Source organism: Mirounga leonina, unplaced genomic scaffold, assembly GCF_011800145.1.
Source record: "Mirounga leonina isolate KUSES-001 unplaced genomic scaffold, KU_Mleo_1.0 Mir_117, whole genome shotgun sequence".
NCBI classification, from domain to species: domain Eukaryota; kingdom Metazoa; phylum Chordata; class Mammalia; order Carnivora; family Phocidae; genus Mirounga; species Mirounga leonina.
Genome location: NW_023270274.1, coordinates 1,964,375 through 1,986,655, shown reverse-complemented (window position 1 = coordinate 1,986,655; position 22,281 = coordinate 1,964,375). Strand labels below are relative to the sequence as shown.

At 45.7% G+C, this 22,281-nt stretch overlaps 1 protein-coding gene across 4 annotated transcripts in view; it reads right to left on the bottom strand.

The window, feature by feature from the left end:
* Positions 1 to 22,281, bottom strand: part of LOC118007283 (trafficking protein particle complex subunit 12-like) — an 88,693-nt gene that overhangs the window by 45,830 nt on the left and 20,582 nt on the right. For all 4 annotated transcript variants that reach the window (XM_035000287.1, XM_035000288.1, XM_035000285.1 and 1 more), the window contains exons 4-5: positions 6,112 to 6,225; positions 5,411 to 5,549 (exon numbers count right to left, since the gene is read on the bottom strand). In XM_035000287.1, coding sequence (XP_034856178.1) covers positions 5,411 to 5,549; positions 6,112 to 6,225 — 253 coding nt within the window. The remainder of the gene's footprint in view (positions 1 to 5,410; positions 5,550 to 6,111; positions 6,226 to 22,281) is intronic.

The following is a 22,281-nucleotide window of genomic DNA, read 5'->3' as shown; positions in this document are numbered from 1 at the left end:
GGTGAGGGCACTCCAAAAATGTGATAGGCTGCACACAACAAAGGTCATGTTGGTTTACCGCAATTACAATATTTTTCTAGGGTAGAAATAATATTCCCAGATCAGGAGAGGATATTTGCAGGATTCATAAAGGACAAAAGATTAAATACTCAAAATATGTGGAGAACTTCAACAGAGCAGTAACAAAAGATAACCCGATGGAAACACAGGCCCAGACCCTGGGAGCCCCGGGGAGGAAACGCCAACAGACGCTTCACGTGAAAAGGCGTTTCACTCAGAAGCATTAAGTTAAAACGTGAGGTTAGAATTTCAGACTCACCAGACAGAAGTCTGACCAATAATGACTGATTCGCAGGTGAGGAAACAAAAACTTTAAGACACCGGTGTTGGGAGTGTGAATTATTACAGCTGCTTTGGAAAGCAATCTGACTGTTTTCCTTTAAAACTGAAAATACAGGGGCTCCTGGGTGGCTCAGTCGGTTAAGCGTCTGCCTTCGGCTCGGGTCATGATCCCAGGGTCCTGGGATCGAGCCCGACATCGGGCTCCCTGCTCAGTGGAGAGCCTGCTTCTCCCTCTGCCTGCTGCTCCCCCTGCTTGTGCTCTCTCTCCCTCTCTGACAAATAAATAAATGAAATCTTAAAAAAAATAAAACTGAAAATACAAACGCCATACAGCCAGGCAGTGGCACTTTGAACGTGGGCCTTAGAGAAACGCAAGGACGCGTGCACCAGACACTTCCATGTTTCTGTGAGTATGCGTGTGCATGCAGCGGAAGTGTGAAAACACGGCCTGTGAGCACACAAGACACACGCGTGGGAGTGACCCCTCTGGGAGGGGACGGAACTGGGGCGCCTGAAAGGCCACGTTGGTAATGTATACTTGAACTTATTGCAAAAATGGCTGAAGTAAATGTGGAAAAATGTTAATATTTACTGAGTGTTTAATAAAATTCTTTCTTGTGTTTAAAAGACGTTTAATTAAAATAGTCAATTTGGGTCGAGTGAAGAGTAAAGAGGACTCAAGCAGGGGGCATGTCCAGACTGGGTTTCCCAGGGACAGAAGTGCATGGGAATCGGGGTAAACAGGAAGTGAGCGACACAGAAACACCCAACATGCCCACACGTGCAAACCAATCCCTGTGCCCAAGGGCGTTCGGTTCCCGTGAAGCAGTGATGGCGTCCCCAGGAATTTAGAGAGGACCCTACTGGACAGAGTTAGAACTCACAGGTAGGGGACTTGTCTCTCAAAATCAGAGCGCCACAAGAAAGAAAGAACCTTATGACACGCTTATCTTTCTTTTTCTCTGCCCCGGACACAGAGGCCACATGGTGTTACCATGGAGCTCAATTTTCCTTCTTGTTTTGACATCTTCTACCCTTACCACCAGCACTGATCTTTGGAGTTTCCTGCACCCAGTGACAAAGACAGGGAGGGCTTGGTAGCCAAGTGTGACCCTAAGGTGTCAAATCTGCTCATGACCCACAACTTCGCTGCTCAACACGGAGTCTGAGCTCTGAACGCTTCTCACCCCACTGTCGGAAGTCTGAGCAAGGGTCCGATGCGAGCAGCCCCTAAGCCAACCTCTGGAGCCCTGAGGGACAGGGACCGACGGACGGCCTCCCAAGGGAGGGAGGAGTGGAGGACAGAGACCCAGGGACAGGGTTGAGCCTGCGGCGGCTCAATGCTCACTACTGTTCTTTCTTTCAAGCAGGAGGGAGAATTCAAACCGATTAAAAGACAGTGCTGAGTTTCTGGAAACACACACACTCCACTCTTGAGACAGGCAGAAATTAAATATGAAATTGCTAGACATGTATCAGACCACAATACTCTTCCTTTCTTGGATGAAAATTTAAAAAACAAAACAAAGCACTTCATGATTTTTACTCATGATTCATTAGATGTTTTGCTATGAATATTCTGAATGGGTAAAAATTATGCCCGATATTTAAATAAAATATATTAAAGCTCATTCATAAAAGTTATTTATTTGTTTATATTGTTACAGCGTCCGCTTTAAAGCACATCTTAATGACTTTCTTTGCTTATATACAAGCTGAAATGAAATGAATGAATCAAAATCTTACATTTATGCTTGTTACATCAAAAAATGAGAAGAAAATTAGTAAACATTCAGCATATCACTGTGGATGAATGTTAACACATTTTAGCTGAAATGTATGTATGATTTATGTCTATTTCATAATTTAAATTAGCTGCTTAATGATGCATGGCTACTATCTTCTCTTTATCCATATCCCAGTGCAATTTCATTTCAGGCGGAATCAGAAGCGTGCTTTCTTGTCTGCACATCTTTGGGAAAATATGTCCTCAAAACTGAGGCTAAAGGTGACAGGGAGTGCTGCACCTGACCCTGAAATCTCATGCCTCATTTTACAGGAAGTTTGGTACCAGCTCCACCCAGCCGTGCTCCCGAAAGCCGGGTGAAGAGGCAGAGTCCCCGGACTCCAGGACACAGGAAGCATCACCAAACAGGGCACACCAGCCAGTGCTGTGTTCACAGACGGGAGGGCTGGGAGTAGCAGTGGCCACCACAGGAAATACCTGCCTTCTCATCTCTCACTCATTAAACGCCATGGTAAATGCAGAAGCAGCTGATGGATGCACAGTCATTTTGAATCTACAATTCTCATGGACCTCAACAGGAACAGAAATCGGAGCACTTGTGAAGCTGCATGCTTTAGGCAATCCAGTAGTTCGGAGCTACTAAGAGGTGGGCCTGTGTACCCAAAGTTAAGTTTTGTCCGCCGTAGACGAGACACCTATGGACACCAGCCGCCGACCCCCACAGCTGCAGAGGGGGCAGCCTCCTGCCTAGCAGCATGATCATGCAACAGGGGTGGGGCTGGTGGCCGCGCTCTGGCTGCAATGAGGTGGGGCGGGAAGAAACATTTCTGTTTTATGCTGAAGAGAAACATAGCTGTTCCTCATTAGAAGTATGAGAATATCCTATCCTGTCCTTTTTTTTTTTTTTTTTAAAGATTTTATTTATTTATTTGCCAGAGAGAGAGAGAGCACAAGCAGGGGGAGTGGCAGGCAGAGGGAGAAGCAGGCTCCCCGCCGAGCAGGGAGCCTGATGCGGGACTTGATCCTAGGACCCTGGGATCATGACCTGAGCCGAAGGCAGACGCTTAACTGACTGAGCCACCCAGGCGCCCTTACCCTGTCCTGTCTCGATTGCCAAAGCCACCAGGCATAATTTATCAAGCAGAAGTATGCCCAAACATCCCCCTTGGGCACTGCCCTTAACCCCTCCTTGGGCACCTTTCCATCAGAGCTATCAGAAGTGGCTACAGAGACTCACCTCCTTCTGGGGTGGAAGTCTGCTCATCGCCTTTCAGGTAAGGAAAGAAGCTCAAATGGCTGGAACGTGTAGATGAAAAAGGACACGGTTCATTTGCGAGCTAGAGAAGTATCCCCTGAGCGACCAGGAGAAGGCTGCACCCTCCGAACACCGCGGTTTGAATTTCCAGCGCACAGGAGGACGTGGGGCTCACCCACAGCCGGGCTCCGACGGACGGAGCCCACCACCCCCGGGGGCTTCCTGGGGCTGGAGCGCGGGAGGAGACTCGCTCAGAGACCTGGCCGGGGCCTACAGCAGACACGGCTCCTGAGGCCATGGCCGCACGGATGGGGGCCCCTGAGCCACCTCTTCCACCTGGGGCAGCACCAGGGGCAGGGGTGTCCTCCCGAACACTGCTCCTGGCGGCTCCTGGATTCCGTCTGTCCCGGCCCCGGACCCAATAGGCCACAGGCTGGGAAGAAGTTTTACAAGTTCGGGAGGAGGGCCTGCTGTCTCCTTTGCTGACTCTGAGTCCACTCAGCACAGCTGCTTCATTTCCACTCTGTCGAGCCAACCGGTCTGATTTTGGCCCGGCTTTAGGTACTGAAACCCACCTTTTCCATTCATTTCTCTTCTATGAGGGGCAATTTCCCTTAGTCAGAAGGAAGAAATAGGACTAATAACACCAGTGAGGTTAAAAGGTATGAAAGTACCCTGTGCTAGAAACCTCCTCCAAGTCTGGGCAAACTCAGTCATGCGGTCTGGCCCCTGTCTCCCGTGTGGAGGGTAAACCCGATAAAGGAGAAAGCTTGCTCCTTCCCTGTGTCCCCTCCACAGAAACAGGATCTGAGTATTAGGAAAAACAACACAAAAAGGAGCTGAGAAATGTGTTTTAATTCTGTCTTCTCAGCTCATGTATTTACCTACTACTCATGTTAACCACGTGAGATGCTGATGTAAGTTTTTGACAATTCTATGGCCAACATGATCTTTATTATTAACCGGGCCTTTGTACTCTCTGGCGCTGTTATTATTTTCTCTCCCTGACTCTGATTCTGTTTCCTGACAACCAGAACTTTCCTTTTTCACTCTGCGGTTACATCCCACAAACGCTGACCAGCCAATCTTACAAAGGATGGCAGTGATCTACAGCGTGTTCCTGACAAATTAAGAACAGAATACGGCAAACAGCCAACACCGTCTTCACTATGTGCTAGCCACTGTTCCCAGCAACCTGCACGTAAGACCTCGCTTGAGCTTTACGACACCCTAAAAAGAATCAGCCCTGCTGTCCTGGTAAGGATGCTGGGACACAGAGACGCCATATCACTTGCCCAGGCCCCACGTGACTAAGGGGAGGGCAGGACTTACCAGGAAGCCAGACAGTGGAGGCCTGGCCTTCAGTAATACCACTTCTGCTGCCTCTCGGCAGAGGTCCTCCTGAAACTGTCTTAGGCTCAACAGGAACATGGGATGGGTTCCAACAGATCTACAGGGTTCTCCACCAAGAAACGTTTGCTCCCCCTCAAGGCTGCTCGTGCCCTGGAGGGCTCTCTGTCCTCTGTGCTCTCCCTTCCCCAATCCTTATTTTTTGCTGACAACTACCCCGTGCTGTAGCCCAGAGTCTTCCAAATGATGGCTGGAACACGCTGGGGGACTGCAACCAGATTTTTAAGTAAATTAAATCAGGACAGAAACCAGGAGACAATGGCACGAAGTATTGTTGCAAGAATGTTTTGTCTTGTTTCTCTGTGTGTATTTGCAGTAGGTCATGACGTAAGATTATTGTTTACACGGCAGCACAGTCAAAAAGTCTGAATAAACACCACCACCCAGGTCTAATACCAAGCCTTACTGCTGTCCCCCAGCAGGCGCCTGAGACAGGGTTGTCAGAGGGTGAATGGCTACGCAGTGGGGATGTCCGGGGAAGCGTGTTTAGAAAACTGAGTGAGGTCATTCTGTAAGTCAGGGCTCACTGCTAGGCTACTCACTTGATTTTTCCAGACTGGACACACCAGGAAAACTGAGGATGCTTGTTCTGTATGAAGCAAAGCAAAGCAAAGCAACTATACGCAAAGGCATAAATATGACCGGCACTGCCTTACCTCTTCGCCCAGGATATACGTGAGGGTAGTACTCGTAATAGAGATCAGGCTGGTCCAGGTTTCCAAAGGGCTCAAACTCCATCTCAGCATTCTGGAAAAGGCCCAGCTTCACCAGCAGTGCCAGCCTCACAAACCAAAGCTAAAACACAAAATACAATTGAAACAATAGATTACCTACGAATGTCAGGTTCAGAAATTCCTATTTCCTATTAATTTGGTAGCAGAGCTTGATTTCCAGTATATTAAAACAAAGCCTACTCTCGGTTTCTTAGCACATTTGCCTAATTACATGTTTATAAAAATTACTCTCAAGCTTAATAAAAACAACGTAAATGATTTTGTCTGATTTGGCTTAATCTGCCAATCCTTGTTGAGGAGAATGGAGAGCAGGGATGGCAGGGCTGGGTGTGGACAGAGCCACGTCTGGGGCGGGCACTGAAGGGTACGGAATCGCCACGGGGGGAGGCTGAGGGGAGGCACAGAGAGGAGAGTGCGATGTGGGTGAGCAGTCAGCTCTGAAGGGCCAGAGGGCCCTCTGGGTGCAGAGGCAGAGCGGGGATCTGGAAAGGAAGACTAGAGTAAACTCATGTTGACGTTAAATTTGGGCTAAGAAAATCTATTTTTCGTTCTCACGTTGTTCTTAGTGGCATGAAAGGTCACGTCCCTTCCCTGTCCCCCCTTCATGACCAAAGGGGCTGTACCTGTAAGGAGTCTGCCGTGTGGCTGGTGGGCAGCCCGCTCTTGCCGTAGCCTTGGCCGTGGGCCGTGAGAAGGCGCCCGCAGAGGTCAACCGCTGCCCTCCAGTTTTTGCAGCTCTGTAAGACACAGCAGGACGTGTCACCGAAAGCACAGCCACTCCTACACGCAGGGCCTGCCGTGCTGGGCCCAGCGCCAGCCCCTTCTGGTGAATGACGGCCAGGCCAGACAGCTGCTGGTACGGAGAGCGCCACTGGTCGACGCCTGTGTGTAACTGGGCAAGAAGGGCACCAAGCGGGAGATGCAGCTTGAGACGAGCAAATCCGAAAAACATTAAAATTTAACAACTGATAGAACACAGAGAGAATTCCTTTTTAAAATTCATTTTATTTAAATTCAATTAATTAACATGTACTGTACTACTAGTTTGAGGTAGAGTTCAGTGATTCATCAGTTGTATATAAATACCCAGTGCTCATTCCATCAGCTCTTGTTGAAAAGCTCCCCTACCCCCAAGACTGCTTTCCTTTTTCAGCCAAATAACTTCATTTTGTAATTTTCACAAATTTAAAATCAATAATTTAATTTTATGCTATGTGCCGGATGTATTTCTTTGTATCTGTAAGAGCTGCGTGTGATAATAAAATAAGTGGTTTTGCATGCTTGACATAATCCTGTTTCACCAACATTACAACAGACGGCTGACCTGGACGCCAGCGGATCAAGCTGGACATGCTCTGTTTATCCTTTGCCCTGATGCAACAGACAGGAGGGCCACCAGGGAAATGCACAGGAAAACGTCCTCAGAGAGAACACTGCAACCTTCGGGGAAGCGAGAAGTGGATGCTCGTGGCCCATCTCCTCACCACACCGGGCACTAACACCGTCTGCACGCCGCAGACGCTCCTGTTCACGTGTGTGGCCGACAAATAGCAGACCACGTCAGGCTCTGGGGGCAAGTGGTGGATGAACACACATCCTTGCATGCACTCATCTCACGATCTAGCAAGGAAGACAGATATGAAACAACTTACTTTCCCAAGATGAGTAAAATGATTTTGTGTGTGCTCACAGTGCTTTCTGAACAAGAAGCCATGGGAGCACATCACCTGGTGGCCAGACTTAACCTCAGGGAATGGAAAGCTACTGGAGCCCAGACGTGAAGGAGGAACAGTGGGGTCAAGAAGGGGCAGGACCCTCCAGGCCGAGGGGGAGCTGCCTGAGAGAATCCGGAGGTGCCTCAGAAGAACGGCCTTCAATCAGGTGGCCGGCACATGGCAGTGAGAGGACAGGCGTGAGGATAAGAATGGGGATGTCAGCAAGGAAGGCCTCAGACCACGAGAGATCCAGACTCCTTCTGAGGGGCTGGGGAGCCACAGAAGGGCTTTGGGCAAGGGAACGACACATTCCTGTTTAACAGATGCTGGAGCATGCTGCCCACCTCTCTTAGGTACTAACTCAGGCACACACTGCTCCTGTTGGCACCCTGCACCTGCCAGACAAATCCTAAGTTGGGGTGAGGACCCAGAGAGCATAGGCCTTGCTGCAGAGGGGCCTGTGAACGGGGACCGATTCCTGGCTTCTCCTGACAGCGGCCCTGCAGGCCCCGCGAGGGGAATTCCTCGGGGCACGGGCCAAGGTAGGTGCTTTGACTTCTGGAGAATCATCCTAAGTGTGGCTACGTATATTCTTGAATTGCAAACGTGAAAAAGTAAGAGGGAAAGTTATCCTGCCAAGTTTGGACCAATTCTATGTATATGTCTAAGCAGATCCTGTATGCAGGGACGATTAATTGTTGCTGTTTTCCCAACCGCCTATGTCACACATGCTGGCCTTTCCTGCTGGTGGCAGTAGATCTGAGCAGAGTGCTCAGGGCGGTCTTCTGAGGAAAGGACTCCGGCTGAGGATGGGTAAGAGACCCCGTGAGGAGGGCAGGAGGGGGGCTCCGGTAGGCAGAGGCCTGGTTAGCGGGCCGCGGGGATGCAGTGAGGACGAGGGGCAGTAGGGGTGGGCAGTGCAGGTGTGGACAAGGGGCAGGGAAGGCCAGGCCAGCCTCTGCAGGCTTCCAAGAGGATGGGCAATGTGTCCTGCTCACATTCTAGAAACAGCAGCCCCCCTCCCTGTGAGGAGGAAGCATGAACCCGAGGGGCTGAGCAGGTGTCCAGGCCTGGCACTGGTGGTCTATGTGTGGCCCGCAGGCTGGATTCGCCCTGTGCGTGTCTACACACGGTTCTGGAGACCAGCCTCCTTCACACGTCTGTCTGCAGCTGGTTCTGTGATCCACGAGGGAGGTGGGCAGTCACTGCAGAACTAAGTAGCTGCCCTGAGACTGAGTGGCCCCGAGCCCAGTGAGCCACCCCAGGCCTGGCCAGCACCACATCCAGGGAGACCGTGGACAACGTCCCATCAGTGGCTTATGACGGGCCCTCAACGAGAAGGGGTAAGAAACAGGAACGTCTCCAGCAACTTGACAGGGCATTTGATGTCAAATGCAATAATGATAAAAAGTGGACTTGTACATGTTTTTCATATTTTAATTTAGATTGAATTTTACAGAAGTTTCAGTCTGCTAAAGATTGAACAGTTAAAGGAAAACACCTGTCCCTTCCATGCCAAGCTTGAAAAGCATGGTCGCAGGCCACCTGTATCCGTGGCGGGGGGAGGGTGCAGACACGGCAGAGGGACAAGGCCGGGCGACAATCTGACGTGGGGAGCACGGGGAGCGAGGCTGCAGGATGGATCTGAGACTCTGACATGCAGCCAGGCGGCGGCGGTGCGAGTCTTGGAGACAGGGAAGGCTGGAAAGGGTCAGAGCTCGGAATCTGCAATTTGATTCCAACAAGGCTGAATCTGAGGGGCCTTTGAGACGTTCAAGAGGAAAAGAAAAAGCAGCTACTGCCGTGTGTGTAGGTCTGTTTGGGAGAGGGGCATGCCTGGGGCAATGTGGGGGGCTCTGCACAAGGAGGGTGTGGGTGAGATGGGGGTCAGACCCTGAGGATGTGCAACATGGGTGGCCGGGGAGGGGGAAGGCCGAGTGTGGGGGGAAGGGTGTGCGGAGCAGGAGGGGACAGTGCTCAGGGCTGCCGAGGAGGCAGGCACAGGGACACCAGAATCATGGGCAGCTGAGAGCTGGTCTGACGGGGAGATGGGATGGGAAGTCAGATGGAATGAAACAGGTGGAAAATAAGGAGGGGACCAGTGAGCCAGGTGACCCTGTGAGGTCTGAGTCACCAAGCTAATCGTGGTGGTGGTGAGCGGGGAGAGAAGAGGTGCTTCTTCTGTGTCTGCTTTTAACCAAATGCTCCCGTGTGAGAGAAAGCAAGAGAAGGATCTCGTTGGAGAAACGCTGACTGCATGCTAGAAAGAAAGGATCATCAATAGAACAAGGTCCCAGGAGTCAGGAAAGGATTCTCGCATTGCGGCGGGGAGAGGGGCTTCTGTCCAACGGTCTCCAGCTGCTTTAAGCTGGGGCAGGGGGCCACTCCTCCAACTCCAGCCAGGAGTGGGGGTCGGGGGGGGGGGTTGAAAGAAGCAGAGACAGTCTAAAAAGGTACTGGGAGCCAGAGAAGCCTAGAAGGTCCCTGGGAAGCAGGCGGTGGTGTTTAGTGTCACGATGAGCGCTGAGCTTGGATGTGGGACTTCTGCAGCAGGCTAGTGGCCCGGCCAGGCCATCTGCGTGGACTCGACATCATCGGGTGAGGGTAAAGGTTGGGAGAGAAGACAAGCAGGCAGACCTCCTTTAGCTACAACTACCCATGTGACCTCTGTGACTTACCCAGGCCTCAATCACGCCCTTGTGACGTCAGCTGGCCACCCTGAAGGTGGAAATGAGGGTACACTCTGTGGAGAAGCTGGAACCACTCTCACCCCTCATGACCTCTTCCCCTAGTCAGCGGTCTGTGCTCACACCTGTCCCACCTGCCCATCCTGCTCTCCTCCAGCTAGGAAGGGCTGCAAAGATGACCATCCTATGACCTGGCTCAGACCCAAACTTCGTGACACCTCTCCTGCCCACAGTGAGCCCTCCTACTGGTAATTTTCTGGCACACACATTCCTGGGGGGCTACAGCCCCCCAAGGGGATGGAATGTGGTTCTTGGATAACAATGATTAATGGCCCTCCAAAGATTAACCTACCCAACAAAATCTTATTCCTTAGTATTTTACTTCATCTGGGGCTGAGGGAGGTGAGCAATTAGGAAACAAGGTGGAAAAATGCTTCTCAGGGGATTGACAATGAGGAAAGGGTTAAGAAACACTCTGAGGTATAGTCTGTCTCATCCATTCTGCACGGGCATTAAGGACAACCTGCTGTTCCACAGTAACATTAACTGTGGCGGGGTCCTGTCTCCCTCTGGGTGAGCTCTGGGGGCCATGGCCTTGTCGAGGGCATGCTTTTTAACTTCTAAAAGTACTTCTTCAGCATTGTACCTACCATGTACATGCGTTCAAAAAAATGGTGAAAGAGTAAATTCACAGAACTACAAAAAAGTCATAAAAAACCCGACACTAATAACGAAAGAGATGGAAATGATAACTGTGATCACTATTAGTGATTGATTTTTATTAGCCAAAAAAAAAAAAAAAAAATAGCAGCAAATGCAACTGTTAGCCCAAGAAATGATAGAGAGTAATTTTTAAAGAATATACAAGTCAGGGCCGACAAGGAGACACTAAAGCAAGGGTTCTGCATAAACAGGTGTAACCTTTCTGGAAAATCATACATACTAATAGCCTCACAACTGCCCATAGTCTGACCTACTTGTTCTCTCAGCATTCATGCTAAAGAAATAATCATGTGTGTAGAAAAGATTTCTGTACAAGGTGGCCCATCCCAAGGTTATTTACAATAGTATCAGATTATGCAATAAAAATATTTATAAATTGGACTTTAATCAGACAATGCTTAAGATGTTAAGAAGATACAAAATCATAAATAGGTATAATATGAAGTTTTGTCTAGTATATGTACAAATACATATGTAAGTATTCATATTCACATGTAGACATACTATATACAGAGACACTAAAATGTTAGCAGACGGTGGTTATACAATTTTTCTGAATGAAGAACATGCTATTTGTAAAAGGAGGGAAGAAGGGTTTGTGAATGACAGGACAGGCCGCACCAAGGGGGATGATGCACTTGCAGACGAGGCCATCATGTCGTGGCCACCTAGAAATGGATGGTGTGTCCATCTACCTCCATCCCACACAGAGGGGACACCCACATGCCATCGATGACCGTGAACAGAGCTTCATGCAGGAACCAAATTAATGCTTGTTGAAATAGTATTTTTAAAAAATAATCAAGTATGTCGGTATAAGTTATGAAGTATGGCTGCTAAAGCATGAGGAAAGAGGTTCTGTCCTGGGTGGGGGGTGGGATTTAGCTGTAGTAGAAGGAGCTGCTTGACACGGTACCACCCCCACTGAGCTCCAGTGTGATCTATTTGACAGACCTCAAAGACACACAGAATCTGTGTGTGTGCAAAAATATATAAATGAGAAAATCTGATTATGGATATTTATATATTTTTGAAACATTTACTACACAGTAAAGACTCCTATCTTATTTTACGTCTACTATGTATAGATACCCACCACTAATAAAACATTTAAACGTGTACTAAAACTATTTGCAAGTACTCTGTGAATATGAAGTGCTCCATAAATGATTAAAAATAATAAAATGTATCGTATAAAAAGCCTCAGCTCTTGCTATGATTTCATATACTAAGATATGCTTTCTATATCCCAAACTGGATCACAACTATTAAAAATGAAACCCAAACCTATCATCTTAATTATTCATTTTTCAGTAAATGGAAATCTTTTCAAAAGTGGCTCCTTTCCTAACTGTGAAGAGGAAGCAGAATGTTTATGTTCCTATTACGGCTTCTCCCCACATGATTCTCCCACAGGTAAGTGAGTATGGAAGATGGACGTGGACAGATGCCACTCCTGAGCGGCTCAGTACTGGGCTAGCCCACCTTCTGATGAATACTGATGGTCTATAAACGACATGGAACATCTCAACAAACTTACACTAACCTGACAGCAAATTTTCCAGGAGTCAGAATGACCTAATTCCTCAAGACAATTTAACAGCACGGGGCAGGGGATGCGGGATGCGGGTGCCTCCCTGACCTTCTTGGTGGCCTGTTTGAGAACAGGAGCCTGGGAGAGAGGCAAGGGCCAGAAGGGACCCGGAACTTATCTTACTCTATAGGGCTCACTGCGATTCTGGACCAGCGGTGACTCAGCACGACTCCTTTAAAGACTAAGTTAGATTTGGATTATCTTCTGGTTTCAGAGTCAAACATGATAGTCTAAGAGATTTTTCTCATATCACAATTTAAAAAGAAAAAAAAGGGGGGGGGGGAGAACAAAAAGAAGTTGTTAGACAAGTTTACCATTTACATTTCCCCAAGTAATTCTTTTCTCTGATAAGAGAATACAAAGTATTTCTTTGTATATAATTCAAGTTTACTTTGATATTTCAAAAAGATTTCCAGGGGCACCTGAGTGGCTCAGTTGGTTGAGCATCTGCCTCCGGCTCAGGTCATGATCTCAGGGTCCTGGGATCAAGCCCCGCATCGGGCTCCCTGCTCCCCACCCCCTCAAATTTTTTTTTTTTTTTAAGATTTTTATTTATTTGACAGAGAGAGACAGAGCGAGAGAGGGAACACAAGCAGGGGGAGTGGGAGAGGGAGAAGCAGGCTTCCCGCCGAGCAGGGAGCCTCATTTGGGGCTTGATCCCAAGACCCTGGGATCATGACCTGAGCCGAAGGCAGGCGCTTAACGTCTGAGCCACCCAGGCGCCCCCTCAAATAATTTTTTTAAAAGATTTTATTTATTTATTTGACGGAGAGAGAGAGACAGCGAGAGAGGGAACACAAGCAGGGGGAGTGGGAGAGGGAGAAGCAGGCTTCCTGCTGAGCAGGGAGCCTCATTTGGGGCTTGATCCCAAGACCCTGGGATCATGACCTGAGCTGAAGGCAGACACTTAACTGACTGAACCACCCAGCTGCCTCAAATAAATAAATAATCTTAAAAAAACCAAACCAAACCAAAAATATTTCCAGACAGGAATATTTTTGTTCACACCAAGTGGGGTCAACAGAGCCCGTAACTCTCTTACCCACCAGGAGCCTGGCAGTAATGGGAGGCCCCTGATGGCTCCCAGAGGTTCCTGAAGAGTTTGAAGAGGGGCTATCTGCACAAGTGTGGGCAAGGCCAGGACGACCTCGAAGGGATGGAGACACGTCTAGGGCCAAGGAACAGAGGGCCCAGGCAGGAGGTGACTGGTCTGCAGGAGACCTGAGGCCACAGGAGGCTGCCCCGCCTGGAGGGAGCTCTCCCTGCTCACTCTTCCCTGGAGAGCAGGGGAGCAGGGCAGGGAGGAGGGCAGACACCAGAGGAGCCCGGACAGGTCAGATCTTGCTGCCAAAAATAACTAGGTTTTCCGGGCTCCCCTGGATTGCCGAGCAGCTCAGGCACCAGAGGCCGGTTTTCGAGCATTAACACAAGCTGGTACGTTGTAGCAGCCCTTGCACCTTGCTTTGATTGCTCAACACTGTTTTGGAAATTTACGGATACTGACGAATGTGCCTCTCCTGCATGTATTTCAACTGTTCCAAAGGATTTAACTGTGTAACGTAACTTTCTTTTTCTTGCTCAATGCTACGGTTTTCCAATAAAATTTTTGACTAATACAAACAATACAGCAACAAACATTCTTGGGTATGTCCTTTCATGCACCGATCGGTACGAAAATTGTTCTAACGTATGGGATTACAGGTGGAAATGCTGGGTGGCAGGTGGTGCAGAGAAGGTGGTCCAGCTCACTCTCCCACCACACCTGGGCTGCCCTGTTCATGTGGCTGAAATGCACCACACTCTTGTTTTATTTACATTTCTTTAACTCCCACTGAGGATAAGCACTGTTTCCACGTCTGGGGGCTATTTGGTTTCTGTGAATGACCTCTTCATATAATTTGCCTATTTTTCTACTGGGCTGTTTTGTTTCTTACACATTGTTGGAAGGTATTAATGTGTATTAATGCTCACTTAAAAAAAAGATTTTATTTATTTCAGAGAAAGAGAGAGAGGGAGAGCAAGCACGAACAGGGGGAGGCGCAGAAGGAGAAGCAGACTCCCCGCTGAGCAGGGAGCTGGACCCTGGACTTGATCCCAGGACTCTGAGACCATGACCCGAGCCAAAGGCAGATGCTCAATTGACTGAGCGACCCAGGTGCCCCTGTGGCTCACTTTTTAATAGTGTTTTTGGTATTTTTGTTGAATACAAGTTTCACGTTTTAAAATAGTCAAATTTATTCATTTCTCCCTGAAAGGTTTAAGAAATGCTTTTCTACCCTGAGTCATTAAGAGTTTATTTTATTTTCTGGAATTTAAAAAATTTTGTTTTAATTTATTTGGTATTTATTTTTGTGTGTGCTAAGAGATAAAGATCTTTTTGACTTTTCCCACTTGAATATGCCATCGTTGATTAGTTCTTTCCCTAGTAACCTATAACATTGCTCTTTCTGCATAAGTGTGTGTTTTGGGCCCTGTCCTGTCCCACTGGCAACCCTGTGCCCTTGTCATTTCCCTGACCTGTCTTTGGCCCCCACCCAGCTACCATGGCAGAAACCTGGTTCCCACGCTAGTGTCACTCTTCCTCAGGGTCTGTCCCTGCACGAGCTTCATGCAGAAGGCCTGGGGACATTTCCCTGTTCATGCACACCAAGCGTGCGCATGCGTGCGGGTGTGTGCACCCGCGGTTTATTTCTCCAGCCTCCAAAGGGCATGGCCTTCAGCTTTCTGATGTTCCTTTTTGTTCTTTGGACTTGCCCAAGTGGTGACACAGACCTAGCAGGGACAGGGCCGCTCTGTTAACAGAAACTGGCCGGGGGAGACAGGGCTGGTTTGTACTCGCTCCTGCCTCCGGTATCCTGCACAGCTCTGGGCCGTGTGATCGGTGAGCCAGGGAGGAGGTCTGGGGGGGGGGGGGATGAAGGAGACTCTTTACAGGACAGGCCAGGACGACCCAACACAGTGTTGAGTTCTAATTGCTGGTACTCCCTTCCTTCAAAACAGTGGGCCCTCACCTCAGCAACCTGTGAGCCAGAGCTGTTGATTACATGCTGCCTATTTGAAATTATAATTATGTATTTTCTCAGAGTGCTTTTTGCTATTTTTATCCCATTCTTTCCCATGTTCTGGTCCCCTTCCTGGTGATCCTCCCCCATTTTGATATTAGATATCAGAAGTATTTGGTGAAGAAATTATTTTTATAATTACAATTTATAAAGCATACCCTGTAAAACTTTAAGCTCTGTAGAGAAAAATCTTATGAAAATCTCATAACTACTGTAAATGACATGTAGAATTCTCATAATAAAGTTAGTTTGGTATGAGAAAAAGATTTAAACTTAAATAAATGTTACTTTTTTTTACACTAGAAAATAAGATACACCTATTTGAAAAGCTGAACACAGGCATTCAATGACTTCCAAAAGATGAGAAAAATAGTCCAATAAAAGTCACTCAAGTAACTAATGGTATGTACATAACTTTTCCCCAACTACGACTCAAAAGGAATCATTAACTCTATATATGATACCATTAAAGTGATTAAAATGTCCTTCTCCACAGGCTGTGACATTCATTTCCCTGTAAATTATAATCCTAGAATGTGCTGACATTACTTAGGAAAATACATTTCAAAACTCTTTCCTAATCTTAAAGAGAATAGGAATTATTTTAGGACATAATTAAAATGCCAGGGCAAGGTAATATTTTTATAAATACATTTTCTACCTTAAATAGGTCTCCTTGTTAGGACTCTAATAAAATCTCTCCTGGCATCATGTATTTTCAATGTATGAAAAAAACTCTAAGCCACTGTATATATTTATTAACAGCACGAATAATCAAAGAAGGTAAAAAGATTACCTGTGGAACAAATTAGTTATAAGGATTGTGTGTGGCTTTGTGGGTACTTTTTAAACTGGTTTTTACAGGGGCGCCTGGGCGGCTCAGTTGGGAGAGTATGTGGCCCTTGATCTTGGAGTCCTGAGTTCGAGTCCCACATGTGGAGTAAAGTTCACTTAAAAAAATAAAAATCAACTGGTCACTACAAAGTGACCCTCCAGTGCTGCCTACCCTCATGATGACGTATCACAGCAGCGGCTTCAAGGTCAAACTGAGGCAATGACAAGAACCCTCCGACAATGCACAAGCCTACCCATGTGACGAGCGTCACAGGTCCATGGAAATGCTCACCTTTTAAGACCTATCACTTCATTAACTAATGATAAAGTATAGGGATATGTAAAAACTAGTTGTTTCCCATCGCTTTTAAAAACAGACTATCGAGTTAAAAAGGGACTAAGCATTGGGGAGGAGCAAGATGGCGGAGGAGTAGGAGACCTAAATTTTGTCTGGTCCCAGGAATTCAGCTAGATAGGTATCAAACCATTCTGAACACCTACAAACTCAACAGGAGATCGAAGCAAAGAATAGCAGCAACTCCATCAACAGAAAAGCAACCACTTTCTGGAAGTGTATATTTTTCTGGGGTCGTTGTTACCCTTTTAGCATTTTGTTCTCTCATTCATCTATTCTCCTCTGGACAAAACGACAAGACGGAAAAACTCACCTCAAAAAAAAGAACAAGAGGCAGTACCGACTGCCAGGGACCTAATGAATACGGACATTAGTAAGATGTTGGAACTAGAGTTCAGAATGATGATTATAAAGATACTAGCTGGGCTTGAAAAAAGCATGGAAGTTATTAGAGAAACCCTTTCTGGAGAAATAAAAGAACTAAAATCTAACCAAGTCAAAATCAAAAAGGCTATTAATGAGGTGCAATAAAAAACGGGAGCGCTAACTGCTAGGATAAATGAGGCAGATGAGGAAATTAGCAATACAGAAGACCAAATGATGGAGAATAAAGAAGCTGAGAAAGAGAGAGATAAACAACTACTGGATCACGAGGGCAGAATTCGAGAGATAAGTGATACTGTAAGATGAAACAATATTAGAATAATTGGGATCCCAGAAGAATAAGACAGACAGAGTGGGGCAGAAAGTATATTGGAGCAAATTATAGCAGAGAACTTCCCTAATTTGCGGAAGGAAACAGGCATCAAAATCCAGGAGGTACAGAGAACCCTTCTCAAAATCAATAAAAATAGGTCAACACCTTGACATCTAATAGTAAAACTTGAAAGTCTCAGAGATAAAGAGAAAATCCTGAAAGCAGCTCGGAACAAGAGGTCTGTAACCTAAAACAGTAGAAACATTAGATTGGCAGCAGACCTATCCACAGAAACCTGGCAGGCCAGAAAGGACTGGCATGATATATTCAGAGCACTAAACGAGAAAAATATGCAGCCAAGAATACTATATCCAGCCAGGCTGTTATTGAAAATAGAAGGAGAGATAAAAAGCTTCCAGGACACACAAAAACTAAAAGAATTCGCAAACACCAAACCAGCCCTACAAGAAATATTAAAAGGGGTCCTCTAAGCAAAGAGAGAGCCTAAAAGTAACATGGACCAGAAAGGAACAGAGACAATATACAGTAACAGTCACCTTACAGGCAATACAATGGCACTAAAGGAGAAAAGTCTCAAATACACAACCTAACCTTATACCCGAAGGACCTGGAGAAAGAACAGCAAGTAAAGCCTAAACCCAGCAGGAGAAGTGAAATAATAAAGATCAGGGCAGAAATCAATGAAATAGAAACCAAAAGAACAGCAGAACAGATCAACCAAACTAGGAGCTGGTTCTTTGAAATTTAATAAGATTGAAAAACCCCTGGCCAGACTTACCAAAAAAAAAGAGAAACGACCAAATAAATAAAATCATGAATGAAAGAGGAGCGATCACAACCAACACCAAAGAAATATAAACAATTATAAGAACATATTATGAGCAACTATATGCCAGCAAATTAGACAATCTGGAAGAAATGGATGCATTCTTAGAGAAGTAACAGGAAGAAACAGGAAACCTGAACAGACCCATAACCAGTAAGGAAACAAGCAAAATTCAAAAATCTCTCAATAAACAAGAGCCCAGGGCCAGATGGCTTTCTAGGGGAATTTTATCAAACATTTAAAGAATTAATACCTATTCTTCTGAAACTGTTCCAAAAAAGGAAAACTTCTAAACTCATTTTATGAGGCCAGCATTACCTTGATCCCAAAACCAGACAAAGACCCCATCAAAAAGGAGAATTACAGACCAGTATTCCTGTTGAACATGGATGTAAAAATTTTTACCAAAATACTAGCCAATAGGATCCAACAGTACATTAAAAGGATTATTCACCACAACTAAGTGGGATTTATTCCTGGGCTGAAAGGTTGGTTAAACATCCACAAATCAATCCATGTGATACAATACATTAATAAAAGAAAGAACAAGAACCATATGATCCTCTCAATAGATGAGAAAAAGCATTTGACAAAGTACAGAATCCTTTCTTGATTAAAACTCTTCAGAGTGTAGGGATAGAGGGTACATACCTCAATATCATAAAAGCCATCTACGAAAAACCCATAGCGAATATCATTCTCAATGGGGAAAAACTGAGAGCTTTCCCCCTAAGGTCAGGAACGTGGCAGGGATGTCCACTATCGCCACTGCTATTCAACATAGTATTAGAAGTCCTAGCCACAGCAATCAGACAACAGAAAGAAATAAAAGGCATCCGAATCGGCAAAGAAGAAGTCAAACTCTCACTGTTTGCAGATATGATACTTTATGTGGAAAACCCAAAAGACTCCACCCCAAAATTGCTAGAACTCATACAGGAATTCAGTCAAGTGGCAGGATATAAAATCAATGCACAGAAATCAGTGGCATTCCTATACACCAACAACAAGACAGAAGAAAGAGAAATTAAGGAGTCGATCCCATTTACAACTGCACCCAAAACCATAAGATACCTAGGAATAAATCTAACCAAAGAGGCAAAGTATCTGTATTCAGAAAACTATAGAATACTCATGAAAGAAATTGAGGAAGACACAAAGAAATGCAAAATGTTTCATGCTCATGGATTGGAAGAACAAATATTGTGAAGATGTCAATGCTACCTAGAGCAATCTACACAGTCAATGCAATCCCTATCAAAATACCATCCACTTTTTTCAAAGAAATGGAACAAATAATCCTAAAATTTGTATGGAACCAGAAAAGACCCCGAATAGCCAGAGGAATGTTGAAAAAGAAAAGCAAAGCTGGCGGCATCACAATTCCGGACTTCCAGCTCTATTACAAAGCTGTCGTCACCAAGACAGCATGGTACTGGCACAAGAACAGATACATAGATCAATGGAACAGAATAGAGAGCCCAGAAATGGACCCTCAACTCTATGGTCAACTCATCTTCGACAAAGCAGGAAAGAATGTCCAATGGAAAAAAGACAGTCTCTTCAACAAATGGTGTTGGGAAAATTGGACAGCCACATGCAGAAGAATGAAACTGGACCATTTCCTTATACCACACACAAAAATAGACTCCAAATGGTTGAAAGACCTCAATGTGAGACAGGACTCCATCAAAATCCTAAAGGAGAACACAGGCAGCAACCTCTTTGACCTCAGCCGCAGCAACTTCCTCCTAGAAACATCACCAAAGGCAAGGGAAGCAAGGGCAAAAATGAACTATTGGGACTTCATCAAGATAAAAAGCTTTTGCAAAGCAAAGGAAACAGTCAACAAAACCAAAAGGCAACCGACAGAATGGGAGAAGATATTTGCAAATGACATATCAGATCAAGGGCTAGTATCCAAAATCTATATAGAACTTATCAAACTCAACACCCAAAGAACAAAGAATCCAATCAAGAAATGGGCAGAAGACATGAACAGACATTTCTGCCAAATGGCCAACAGACCCATGAAAAAGTGCTCAACATTGCTCGGCATTAGGGAAATCCAAATCAAAACCTCAGTGAGATACCACCTCACACCAGTCAGAATGACTAAAATTAACAAGTCAGGAAATGACAGATATTGGCGGAGATGTGGAGAAAGGGGAACCCTCTTACACTGTTGGTGGGAATGCAAGCTGGTGCAGCCACTCTGGAAAACAGTATGGAGGGTCCTCAAAAAGTTGAAAATAGAGCTACCATATGACCCAGTAATCGCATTACTGGGTATTTACCCCAAAGATACAAATGTAGTGATCTGAAGGGGCACGTGCACCCCGATGTTTATAGCAGTAATGTCAATAGCCAAACTATGGAAAGAGTCAAGATGTCCATCAACAGATGAATGGATAAAGATGATGTGGTACATATATACAATGGAATACTATGCAGCTATCAAAAACCCCCCGAAATCTTGCCATTTGCAACGATGTGGATGGAACTAGAGGGTATTATGCTAAGCGCAATAAGTCAATCACAGAAAGACAAGTATCATATGATCTCACTGATAAGAGGAATTTGAGAAACAAGACAGAGGACCATAGGGGAAAGGAGGAAATAATGAAACAAGATGAAACCAGAGAGGGAGACAAACCGTAAGAGACTCTTAGTCTCAGGAAATAAACTGAGGGTTGCTGGAGTGGAGGGGGGTGGGAGGGATGGGGTGGTTGGGTAATGGACACTGGGGAGGGTATGTGCTATGGTGAGCACTGTGAATTGTGTAAGACTGATGAATCATAGACCTGTACCTCTGAAACAAATAATACATTATATGTTAAAAAAAAAAAAAATAGTAGGAAGGGAAAAATGAAGCAGGGGAAATCGGAGTGGCAGACAAACAATGAGAGACTATGGACTCTGAGAATCAAACTGAGGGTTTTAGAGGGCAGGGGGTTAGGGGGGATGGGTTTGCCCGGTGATGGGTATTAAGGAGGGCACGTACTGAATGGAGCACTGGGTGTTATACGCAAACAATGAATCATGGGACACTACATCTAAAACTAATGATGTGAAAATAGAGCTACCATATGACCCAGCAATTGCACTACTGGGTATTTACCCCAAAGATACAAAAGTAGGGATCCGAAAGGGTACGTGCACCCTGATGTTTATAGCAGCAATGTCCACAATAGCCAAACTGTGGAAAGAGCCAAGATGTCCATCGACAGATGACTGGATAAAGAAGATGTGGTATATATATACAATGGAATATTATGCAGCCATCAAAAGGAATGAGATCTTGCCATTTCCAACGACATGGATAGAACTGGAGGGTATTATGCTGAGCGAAATAAGTCAATCAGAGAAAGACATGTATCATATGACCTCACTGATATGAGGAATTCTTAATCTCAGGAAACAAACTGAGGGTTTTGGAGTGGTGGGGGGTGGGAGGGATGGGGTGGCTGGGTGATAGACATTGGGGAGGGTATGTGCTATGGTAAACACTGTGAATTGTGTAAGACTGTTGAATCTCAGATCTGTACCTCTGAAACAAATAATGCAATATATGTTAAGAAAAAAAAAACAAAAGAAGAAGATAGCAGGAGGGGAAGGATGAAGGGGGGGGAATCGGAGGGGGAGACAAACCATGAGAGAGGATGGACTCTGATAAACAACCTGAGGGTTCTGGAGGGGAGGGGATGGGGGGATGGGTTAGCCTGGTGATGGGTATTAAAGAGGGCACGTTCTGCATGGAGCACTGGGTGTTATATGCAAATAATGAATCATGGAACACTACATCAAAAACTAATGATGTAATGTATGATTATTAACATAACATAATAAAAAAATTTATTAAAAAAAACCAATGATTACTGTATGATGACTAATATTACATAATAAAATAAAATTACAAAAAAGGGACTGCGTGTTGTGTCAATTGGTTGCAGCGTTTTTCATCTATGGGGTCACTCTCTTAAAATGCAAATAAAGACTGCTCCCCGAGAGGGTGCTCTAGAATTAAAAAAAAAAAAAACAAACACAAAAAAACCCAGACTATTTCTGGGGTGCCCTGGCTGGCTCAGTCAGCAGAGGATGCAACTCTTGATCTCCGGTTGGGCGTTTGAGCCCCACATTGGGTGTGCAGATAGCTTAAAAAAAAAAAAAAATCTTAAAAAACAAACAAAAAGCCAGATTATCTCCATATTTTTCCTTCCCAAAGCTTCTTAGTCATAGCAATAATTCCAGAATCACTTCAGTAAAAGAAACCCAATGA